The sequence below is a fragment of the Callorhinus ursinus genome, unplaced genomic scaffold (assembly GCF_003265705.2).
Source record: "Callorhinus ursinus isolate GAN/ISIS: 27379988/994484 unplaced genomic scaffold, GSC_fseal_2.0 scaffold49, whole genome shotgun sequence".
Classification (NCBI taxonomy): Eukaryota; Metazoa; Chordata; class Mammalia; order Carnivora; family Otariidae; genus Callorhinus; species Callorhinus ursinus.
This window is the reverse complement of record NW_027397111.1, coordinates 8,028,416-8,040,768: the sequence shown is the minus strand read 5'-3', so window position 1 is coordinate 8,040,768 and position 12,353 is coordinate 8,028,416. Positions and strand designations below refer to the sequence as shown.

The 12,353-nt window shown below is 38.6% G+C and overlaps 1 protein-coding gene across 1 annotated transcript in view; it reads right to left on the bottom strand.

Annotated features, from left to right (window-relative positions):
• DENND5A (DENN domain containing 5A) overlaps positions 1–12,353 on the bottom strand; it is a 113,692-nt gene that overhangs the window by 29,517 nt on the left and 71,822 nt on the right. Inside the window, exons 6-8 of the mRNA XM_073883006.1 lie at positions 7,681–7,998; positions 6,259–6,474; positions 5,516–5,750 (exon numbers count right to left, since the gene is read on the bottom strand). Of these exons, the coding sequence (XP_073739107.1) occupies positions 5,516–5,750; positions 6,259–6,474; positions 7,681–7,998 (769 nt within the window). The remainder of the gene's footprint in view (positions 1–5,515; positions 5,751–6,258; positions 6,475–7,680; positions 7,999–12,353) is intronic.

The window sequence follows — 12,353 nt, the reverse complement described above, 5'->3', positions numbered from 1 at the left end:
ACTATTTGCAGGTAATATGATTATCTATGTAGAAAAATCTGCTAGAATGTACAAAAAACTACTAGAAATAATATTGTACAGTTGTAGGGCACATATCAATATACAGAACTCGTATTTCTAAATATTAGCAATGAACAATCAGAAATTAAAATACCAAAAAATATGACATACTTAAAAGATAAATATGACAAAAGATATGCAATTTGCACAGTGAAAACTACGTAACACTGCTGAGAGAAACTAAAGAAGACCTAAATGACCTAAATGAATGGAGAGATATGCCATGTCCACGGATCAGAAAACTCAATAACGTTAAGGTGTCAAATCTCCCTAAATTGATCTATACATTCAAGGCAATTTCAATCAAAATCTCAGAAGGTTATTTGTGAAAATTGGTAAGCTGATCCTATATATATATGAAATACAAAGAACCCAGAATAGTCAAAGCAACTTTGAAAAAGAAGAATAAAGTCGGAGAACTAATATTACCTGACTTCAAGATTTCATATAAAGCTACAGTAATCCAGACAATGTGGTACTGATGTAAATGGAGACTAAAAGATTAATGAAACAGAAGAGAGAATCCAGAAACAGACCCACATGTATATAGATCACGGATATTTTGACAAAGGTTAGAAGGCAATTCACTGGAGAAAGGATAGTCCTTGCTGGCTAATGGAACATAATTAAAAAAAAAAAAAAAGATATTCTTTTCAACATATGATGCTGGAACAAGTGGATATCCACATGGAAAAAATGAACTTGGATCCTTAGCTTACACTATCTATAAAAATTAACTTGAAATGGATCATAGGCCCAAATATAAAGCCTGAAAACATAAAACTTCTAGAAAGAAATAGAAAAAAAAAATCTGTGACCTTGGTTAAGCAAAAATTTCTTACATATAATAATACCAAAAGTAATTTTCTCCCTAAGGATTTTATTTTTAAGTAATCTCTACACCCAACACGGGGCTCAAACTCACAACCCTGAGATCAAGAATCTCATGCTCTACCAACTGAGCCAGCCAGGCACCCCATTTTTTTTAAAGATTTGATCCATTTTTTAAAAAACTGATAATTCAGTCCTCTTCAAAATTTAAAACGTTGTTCTTAAAAAACCACTGTTAAGAGAACAAAAAGACAAGCCACAGAGTAGGGTCAATATATGCAAATCATATATCTGATAAAGGACTTGTATCCAGAATATATAAGCAACTTTCAAAACTCAAAAAACAAACAAACAAAAAAACCCCAAAAAGGTGGGGGGGAGACACTTCACCAGAAAAGATGAAATGAATGAATGGCAAATAAGCAGACGGAAAAATGTTCAACATCATTTGTCATCAGGAATACCCAAATCAAAACCACAATGAGGTATCACTACAAACCTAGTAGAATGGCTAAAATGGAAAAGACTGACCATAGGCAATGTTGGCAACAATGTAGAGTAACTATAACTAACTGTCATACACTGCTGGTGGGAATATAAAATGTACAACCAACCACTTTGAAAGACAATTTGTCAGTTTCTTTAAAAAAGTCAACATACAAATATCACATGATCCAGTCATTCCACTCCTAGGTATTCATGCAAGGGAAAGGAAAACATGTAAACAAATGTTCATAGCCCAAATGCCTACCAACTGGTAAATAAACAAACTTCAGTAATATCCATACAATGGAATACTACTCAGCAATAAAGGGAATATGAATGAATCTCAAAATAATTATGCGGAGTAAAAGAAGCCAAACTAAAAAACAACAACAAAAACATACTGGGTGATTACATTTATATAAACCTCTAGAAAATGAAAACTCTAGAGTAGCAGAACCATAGCACTGGTTGCCTCAGGATTTGGGGAGAGAATGGGGAGGAGACAGGTTGGAGGTATTACAAAAGGCCATGAGAAAACTTTTGAGGGTGATGGGTGTATTTGTTTGTTCTTGATGTAAATTTAAACATACATCAAAATTTTAAATATGTGCAGTTTTCTTATATGTCAATTATACTTCAGAAAAAAATTTTTTAAAGATTTTATTTATTTATTTATGAGAGAGAGAGTGCACAAGCAGGGGGAGCAGCAGGCAATGAGAGAAGCAGGCTCCCCACTGAGCAGGGAGCCTGCTGAACTCAATCCCAGGACCCCAGGATCATGACCTGAGCAGAAGACAGACGCTTAACCGACTGAGCCACCCAGCTGTACCCAGAAAAATATTTTCTTAAGATTTTATGTATTCAGGGCGCCTGGGTGGCTCAGTTGGTTAAGCGACTGCCTTCGGCTCAGGTCATGATCCTGGAGTCCCGGGATCGAGTCCCACATCAGGCTCCCTGCTCGGCAGGGAGTCTACTTCTCCCTCTGACACTCTTCCCTCTCGTGCTCTCTCTCATTCTCTCTCTCTCTCTCTCAGATAAATACATAAAATCTTTAAAAAAAAAAGATTAAGATTTTATGTATTTATCTGAGAGAGAGAGAGAGCACAAGCTGAGGGGAAGGTTAGAGGGGAGGGAGAAGGAGAAGCAGCCTCCCCAATGAGCGGGGAGCCCAGCTTGGGGCTCGATCCCAGGATCCCGAGATCACGACCTGAGCTGAAGTCAAACACTCAACCAATTGAGCCACCCAGGCACCCCTAAACTTCAAAAATTTTAAAGAATAAGGCAGGTACCCACCTGTGAGCACAGTGAGCCCTGAAGGGTTCATAACCTGGACCAATCTGTAGGAGCCTGCCTATAGGTTGAGAGGAGGAACAGGCTCATGTGCACTTTGTTTCTCACCACACCTCCAGCCCTCATATTTGTAGCACCTCTAGGTTGGTGTGAATCATGAGCCAAGCCGGCCAATTAAAAAAAAAAAAAAATTTAAAGAGTATGAACAAAAAAAGCTGGTAACCCTCCTGGTATTTCCTAAGGGTCATATAAAAACATCTCAGCCTTTGGGTCTTGATGTTATCCTAGGTCAAGTTGCCTTCTCGTTTTGGGCCTCCCTCACTTCCTCCCGCCCTTATTCTCATTCAACAGAGCTTATTCAGTGTCTAAAATGTGCCAGGTGCTATTCTAGGCCCTGCAGATACCATGGTGAATCAAAGGAATATCTTCATCTATAAAACTAGTGGGTAAGAAGAATTGATTGCCATCAAGATCCCTTTTAAATGTAGCATTTTAAAAGATCTCCAAAAAAGATCCTTTTAGCTAACTGAACATAATAATGAAAAATTAAAAAATAAAAATTTTAAGAAAAAAAAAGGATCCTTTTAGTTATGTTTTTACCATTTTCCAATCAGATTGCTTCAAGAAGTTGAGGTATGAGATGTGAGATGGGGTGAGGTGACTGCATTAGTCCTCCAGGCTAGGTATCTGAGACCAGTGGCAAGAACCCTGCTCTCGCATATTTGGAGTACATCTCTCTAGGGCATACCTAAAATATTGCCATTATTCCTAAGAGCAGAGCATAGAGTTGCCAAAGGGTCTGTGACACCCATTTTTCTGAAATGAGTCATACAAATGAGGGTTAGGTGACCCTCCTTCCATATCCTAAACCCCACATTCTAACAAGCCCATAAGAACATGTGCTCTGGCCACAACTGAAACCAGAGTAATTCAAATCCATATGCTGCAGTGCTTGGTGTTCAACAAATGGATTACAGATGGGCTGAGAATTGATTGCCTAGACCCTTGTAGCAGATGGGCAAGGCCTCAAGTGACTAGAGCTTCTTGCTTTATAGCCTCTAGCTATATGCAAACTCCTCCCTTTATTTCAGTGAATCATATACAAATATTATCATTTTCAAGTGTAACACAACATGAAAAGATTGGGAAGTCCTGATTTAAACTGATGGCTTGGGAGATGTTTCTCCAAACCAACACTCTTTAAAAAAAATCTCCATCAAACTTCCCAGGACAAAAATCTTAGGCAGGGTTCAGGAATACAAAGCCTGATGTGTTCCAGGAGGCAAGCATGACTATGTTAGAGTAATCCACTTGCACAAGCAACATGTCCTCATGTCATTTTAATGAAAAGCCTGGAACAAGAGTTGAAAGGTAAAGAGAGAAGGCTAGAGAACATAAGTTTGACAAAGAAAGGACTATGTCCAAATCGTCACCAGTTTTGGGGCTCCTGGGTGGCTCAGTCGGTTAAGCATCTGACTCTTGATTTCAGCTCCGGTCAGGATCTCAGAGTCGTGAGACTGAGTCCCACATCAGGCTCCATGCTCAAGGCAGAGTCTGCTGTGATTCTTTCCCCCTCCCACTCCCTACCCCCTCTGCTCTTCCTCACACTCGTGTGCATGCACACGCGCACTCATTCTCTCTCTCTCTCACTAATAAAATCTAAAAAAAAATTTTTTTTTAATTGTCATCAGTTTTATCTCCAAAACCTAGAAAAATGCCTGGCACATTCATTCACCCAGTAAATATCTGTTCAACACTTACTGTATGTTGAGCATGTAATACATATTATACAATTTGGTAAATGAATGAACAAAATATACAAAAAGCCTCCAACAAGGACACTGAACAACCGACAAGGAAGTGAACACACTACTTAACGCTGACACCTCAAATGAGACTATTCTCTAGGTAAGCTGATCTAGATAGGGCTTCTGTGAACAAAAAGGTCTTTTCAATCATGCATATAGCAAACAACTTTTAACATCTATATGTGTTAGGCCAATACTAGCAGATCAAGGGCAAGAAAATGAGTAAATAGTCTCTGCTCTTAAATTTTCCCCTGATAATAACAGCTCAAACTAATAGAGATTATAGAGAAGAGGCAAGAACAAAGCACCACAGGAGCACAGGGGGGAATCCACTGCCTCAGCCTGAGGTCCTCAGAGGAACATGTCAGCTAAGTTTTTGTGGCAAATACTGTCAAGTGCCTAATCATAACTCATTCACCCCTTCTTTCTTGCTAATAGGGCCCCGATATTGTTCAGGGTAACATTATACCCAGTTCAATACTCACTTTCACAGCCTTCCTTGCACTTAAGGGTGGTCATATAACATGGTCATGGCCTATCAGACAACAGAAGTTGCTGGGAATTTCTGGGAAAGCTTTAGTTTTCTGATACAAGAGGGAAAATACCACTGGTATCAACCTTCCCCTCTTCTTGCCCTGAATGTGAACATAAAAAGCCTCTTGTAACCATGAGGCAACAAGTATGAATATAAAAGTCAATATGTTAAGGATAACTGAGTGAAAAGATAGAATTTCAGTTCTTAATTACACTGTTGAGCAACTGAACCAATACCAAAACCACTAATTCTGCATTTCTTACTAATTTGAGAAAAATAACTCCCATCCATCTAACACAAAGCTCATTAAATTCTCTATTACTTATAGCAGGATCCACTCCTAAGTGACACTGTGTGAAAGGAGAAGTTTGCCAGGCAAAAAAAGGGGGAGGCTATGGGAATAATTCACACAAAAGCAGAAACAGGGAAAGAAGTTGGCATGTTTAGGAACAGGGACACTTTAGTGACATAATCCATGGCAAGTACAGCACCAAGAAGGCCTCACCTGCTTCATCCACAGTGGTACACTTCTGGTACATGGATGTGCGGAGAGTAGGTGTCCGAACATTCAACAGCCTGATTTTGTCTACTCGGGAATCAAATACCCGGAGCACAGGGTCTTTATCATCATCGTCATGACACATGATTTTGTTGTCAATGAAAGAAGCAAACATCTGGGTCTCTAGGAACCTTGAGAGGAAGGGCAGATATGGCTCAGGCTGGTCTGACAGAAAAGATGCCTGGTGGGACCAAAAGGAAACACAGTCATTGACAGGGAAGAGCAAAGCAGGTATATCAGCCTTAACCAGCAAAGGCAACACACGCAAGGGATCCAGTAGGTTAATTTTTCTCTGAAGTTTCCTAGGTCTTTATGAAAAGCAAATAGCAAAATCTTTTCGTTTTGTTTTTGTTTTTTTTTAACACTCATATAATTTCAGATATCCTGAAACTTTGACACACTAGCCCAAACTTACTCAGGTAACCTACTGTGGCAACCAATCTTCCCAGCATCCTGATGCTCAACCTGCATGTGCACCTTAGCCTAAGAGAGCTCTCAGACTCAAGGTAAATCACCTGACGGTAATAACCAGGACTCTGTTCTAAAGCAAGATCTTATATTTCATCAACATCACAAGAATTATGAACTTGTTTCCAGCATACAATGCAAGAAAACTCATCTTCAGTTAAATATCCAAGAGGGTCTGGCATGTTCTCATTCCTCACCACCTCTGCAGCAGGATTACTCACTTTATCAAAGTTTTGCATCTGCTCCCTGTTGGTAAACCAGGACTCCTTATCCTGGCTGGGCTGAATGACAAACACCTCATAGTCTGCAAACATCTGAGTGAAACGATTTGCAAAAACTTCACGGATCTGAATGTTTAGCTGGTAAATCCTGAGTTCTTCCTCATCACACTGAACCTTCAGATCCTTATTGCTGCTGGGGTCTTCACGCACTTCCAGCTACAAAAGAAGAAAAAACAGTTGAAAATATAAGCTTTTTCTTTATCCCAAAAAAACGCAACTCATCTGTCCCCCACCTCCTCCTACCCCCCCACCCTCCCCCAACAGCGGTCATTACTTTGCAGAAAATGGAGAAACGACACAAAAGAATAAAAAAGAAAGGAATTTTGACACGCAGAAGAGAAAAATGAGGGTGTTGGCACTTGCAGGTACACAGGAACTCAATGATAGTAGAAATAAGATCATTATGGGCAGAGATTCAGCAATAGAGGAAAAGCTGCCACTTATCTCAAGGGTCAGGGAAAGGAAGAAATCTGCAAAGTCAATGAGAAAATGATAATGCAAAGCAACAAAGTCAGACTCTGCCTCTCCCGTCATCTCTTTGATTTTCTCCCCCACATCACTGATCTTATCTATCTCCCTAAGAACTTCTCCTTAATGTGTCTGTTTTAACCTCTCTAAATATTTCTCTGCTCCTTTAGCCATGATTTTTAAAAAATATCTGCTTTCCTAACTAAACAGAACAGAAAAATGAAATGTTTCACACTTTACTAAAAAAAATAGCCCAACAAAATGATTACATTGGCCCATTCTGCTTATATGTAATTTACAAAAATAACTTAACAGTGAGAATGGAGGAGTGTGAAGAGATGGGTAAAAAAACTACAGAAAGCTGATAGTCTCATCAAAGTCGGGAGATGGAAAGCTAACTTCAGCCTGGAAAGAGCATAGGGCTAGCATTCAGGAGGACCAGGATCTAGCCTCTGCTCAGTCACATACTAGACATTTAATCTTGGGCTCTCTTAGCCTTGGTTTCTTGAGCTATAAAACAGTGTTAACAATACCTGCTCTGCATGCTATAGGTTGCCGTGAAACTCAAAGGGCGATGGATTTGGAAGCGGTCTGAATACAAAGATTACCACTGTCTTCCCTCCAAGTCACTCTGCTATAGTGTTCACAAAGAATGACAGCAAGCTCTCCTTGATGCTCAGGTGAGAAGCTATCCAAATTTAGATTTAAATAGCATTTCCTAAGATAATGTTTGCCAGAGCTGAATCCGGAGTCTCCCATCCAAGAGCATTCTTCCAAGGCTCACAAATAAGCCTTGCCCTGGACTAGGTGCTTTCTTATCTCACACTATAATTTCACCAGGACAGCCCCCTCGTACAGACCAAACCTGTCACAAATTCATATACAGCATCTTACCTTTTCCAGGCTCACCCCAGTCCTCTTGACCAAGGCCTGCAGCCGGGCAATAGTTTCATTCTCCTTGAGGAGTTCATAGGAATGCAAAGGGGAGCCTGCGATGTTCCCATTCCTCTTGTCAGAGACAAGCTCAGAAGCCCGGAGCCTCTTCAGCTTGGAGGCACTCTCGCTGCAATGAAGGTTCCCTTCAGGGGGAATGCCAAATGCCATGAGAATCTCAGAGACTTCCTGGACAAACTCCAACTTGTTAGGAAACTGAGGCAGGTCTTCTGGCAGCTCAATGAAATGGTTGTCAATGTCCACAAAGCAGAGGTTAGCCTGGCAATCAAAACAGGATGAGTGTGAACAACTCCAGAGCATTGAGAGCATTAGGAAGGAAGGTTTAGAAAGGATAATGAACAAGAGAGAGAAGAGGAAGTATCTGAAATTGGCATGTATGAGATACAATATAAAGAAATGGGGCTCAGGAAGGAAATTGACCTGAGTTCCAATCTTGCCCTGCCACTTTCTCAGGAAAGTTACTTAACCTTTCTGATTCAGTCTCCTCAGTTGTAAAATGGAAATAAAGAGATAAAAACAGTTATCTTAGAGAGTGTTAAGGATTCTGTGATGATACAGATATTGAGCACCTAGCACAAAAGTCACACATATAGTAAATGCTCATAAAATGTTTGTTGAATTCATGAATTCTTATAGTAGTAAAGAGAACACCAGGAGTGAGTCAGAAAGTCTAGGTTCCAGACCTGACTCCAGCGAGGTATCTCCCTATATGACCCTGAGCATACCATTATCCCTTTTGAGCCTTAGTTCAAATTTGTTAGATTTGGTGGCTGGTCTTAATTATTTCTGTGCTTTGTTCTGGCTCTGAGGTTGCTTCTGAAAGGTTGTACAGAGACAGCACTGTCATACACTGTTGGTGAGGTAGGTAATATCGATTAACAAAGAAAAACTTCGCAATATCTACCCTTATTTTACAGACAAAACTGTTACAGAGAGGTTAAGTAACTTGTTCAAAGTCACACAGCTAGTAAGTATAACTGGGATTTGAACTGAGCTAGCCTGACTTTAGACATACGCTCAAGCTCTTAACCCTCTGCGCTCTTCTTAGAGGTCCCTACACATTTCTTGTTCAATTTAATTTAAATTTTTATAATTCCTGTCCCTATTGGTATTTCCTTATAGCTATAAATTAGAAAAGCCTTTTAAAAAAATATTTATCTTTTAACCATGAACCTGTCTAGCCAAGACAACTATCATTTCCTTCACTGTAGCGCATTATTATATGCTTAAGAGTGTTTCTGTTTCAAGATGAAACCAGAGAAGGAGACAAACCTTAAGAGACTCTTAATCTTAGGAAACAAACTGAAGGTTGCTGGAGGGGAGGGGGGTGGGGGGATGGGTAACTGGGTGATGGACACTGGGGAGGGTTATGTGTTGTAATGAGTACTGGGTATTGTATAAGACTGATGAATCACAGACCTGAACCCCTGAAACAAATAATACATTATATGTTAATTAAAAAAAAAAGTTTGAGAACCACTGATCTAAAAAAAGGGATCTGAAATTTGCTGAATTAATTAAACATAATACAGAAATTAAAAAAAAGAACATTTCTGTTTTATGTCCTTTAACAGATGAATGTATACACACACACACACACACACACACACACACACACACACACACACACTGGAATGTTACTCAGCCATCAAAAAGAATGAAATCTTGCCACCTGCAATGACATGGATGGAACTAGAGGGCATCATGCTAAGTGAAATAAGTCAGTCAGAGAAAGACAAATACTGTGATTTCACTCATATGTGGAATTTAAGAAACAAAACAGAGGAACATAGGGGAAGGGAAGGAAAAGAAAAATAAAGTACGATGAAAACAGAGAGGGAGACCACAAAAGACTCCCAACTCTAGGGAACAAACAGAGGGTTGCTGGAGGGGAGGTGGGTGGGGGGATGGGGTGACTGGGTGATGGGCATTAAGGAGGGCACTTGATGGCATGAGCACTGGGTGTTATATGCAACTGATGAATCACTAAATTCTACCTCTGAAATTAAAAAAAAAAGTGTTTCTGTTTTGTTCATATAACAGAAATGATAATGTTACCTATGCCATAAATTTGAGGATTATGAGAGAATAAATGTTCAGGATTTATGTGCCAGGCCCACAGTACATAACAAATGCTAATTAACACTGTTATAATTACTGTGGAAGATAAAAACTTCAATAAATGGATATCATATATAACAATAATATTAGATAGGAAAATTTCACATTGAAAAGATGCTAATAATCACCCTACTTATTTGTAAATTTAATGTAAATTTTTTTCAAAATTCCGGAAAGATTTTTTTTGAAGGGAGTGTCTGATGAATTAATTCTGAATCTTGCCTGAAAGAATAAAATAGCCAAAAAATTTTTGAGAAAACACTTGCCTTACTGGACTCTAATATAAACATAAAATAATAATCTGCTGGAAAAGAAGAGTCTTGAACAGACCCATGTATGTGGATGGATCATTCAATAAATGTTTTTAGGACAAATGGCTATACATTTAGAAATGTTAAAATAGAATACCATAAATAAATCTGAGATAGATTGAAGATTTAAATATAAAAAATAAAGCCACTCTATTTTAAAAAGAGTATCTTTTAGAGATAGATACTGAATATATTTGATTAACATAATACTGCTGTGTGAGATTTGTTTAAAAATAATCCAGTAAAGGGCGCCTGGGTGGCTCAGTCGTTAAGCGTCTGCCTTCGGCTCAGGTCGTGATCCCGGGGTCCTGGGATCGAGTCCCACATCGGGCTCCCTGCTCAGCAGGAAGCCTGCTTCTCCCTCTCCCACTCCCCCTGCTTGTGTTCCTGCTCTCGCTGTCTCTCTCTGTCCAATAAATAAATAAATCTTTAAAAAAAAATAAATAAATAAATAAAATAATCCAGTAAAGTGAGTGAGGAGAGGGAGGTCAATACAGAAAGAAGAGTAGCCATGAGTTGATGATTATCACAGAATGATGGATGCTAGTCTCTTTACTCTTATATGTATTCATGTTTTCCATAACAAAAAGTTAAAAAACTTAAATAAACCCACAAAGTATTAACAAAACTATGAAAGATCACTGCTCTATGTTAAGGTAGAGTTGGGCTTTCTAAACTTTATACAAGGCTAAAAACCATAAAGGTAAATACTGCCATAAAAAATTAAAAGATAAACAATCTAGGAAACAGTATTGGTCATACATAATACAAGGTTCATAGCCAAAGAAATCAATGAAACAAAAATAATCCACCCAACTTAAAAGTGGGAACTCGTTATGGAAGGCAAACACAGAAGAACTTTCAGTTAATTAACTTCAAATATATGAAAAGATGGGGGTGCTTGGGTGGCTCACTCGGGTAAGCTGCTGACTCTTGATTTCAGCTCAGGTCCTCCTGCATCAGGCTCCATGCTCAGCGGGGAGTCGGCTTGAGTATTCTCTCTCTCCCTCTCCCTCTGCCCCTCCCCCCACTCACACACACTCTCTTCTCGTGCTCTCAAATAAAGCTTTAAATATGTGTGTATATACATATATACACACACACACAGATAAAGTTGTTCAATTTTGCTAATAATCCAAGAAATACAGGCAAAATACTTTTTACCTACAGGGTTGGCAAAGATCTACAAGATTTATAAAGTCCAATGCTGGCCAAATTACTAGGAAACAAACATCTCATACACTGTTATTAGGAATATAAAATGAAAACTTTCTGGGGACAATCTTAAAGACATTTTCTTCCTGGACAATCCAAAAACTAGAACATTACCAATACTTTATCTACCTATACGCTCCTCCCCAATCCCATCCTCCAACCTACACATTCCCACCCCCAGGTAATCACAATCCAGAATTCTCTATTATCTTTTTGCCCTTTGTTTTACAATTTATCACATATATATGCCTTTAAGTGTTTGTTTGTTTCTTGAATTTATGAAAGGATTACCATCCCTTAAGCAGTGTTGTGGTACTGCTATTTTTCTTCACTCAATATGAGGTCCCTAAGATTCAGCCATTTTCTTATATAGTAGCTATATGATATTCATTTTCATTCCTTTTTTTATTCATTTTCATTCTTGTATAATATTCTGCTGCGTGGATGTAGCATAATTTATTTATTAATTTTCCCATTAAAGGGCATTTAAGTTCTTTCCTGTTTATTGTTTTTACATTTTTACATGTTTTCTTGGACACATGTGCAAGATCTTCTCTTGGGTGTATCCTAGGAATGGAACTGCTGTGTTGTAAGCTATGCAAATATTCAACCTTGTAAGATAATGCCTACCTGTCTCCAAAGTGGTTATAACAATTTACATTTTTATCAGCAATCTACTGATCAAAATCCTACCAAAACTTGGTATCATCAGATTTCTTAAGTTTGCCACTGAAATAAGTGCATTTAATTTATACTTGTCTGGTTGCTAGTGAAAAAAATGTGCAATCAGGAAGCCAGGGCAAAAATGAACTATTGGGATTTCATCAAGATAAAAAGCTTTTGCACAGCAAAAGAAGCAGTCCACAAAACCAAAAGACAACCGACAGAATGGGAGAAAATATTTGCAAATGACGTATCGGATAAAGGGCTAGTATCCAAAATCTATAAAGAACTTATCAAACTCAA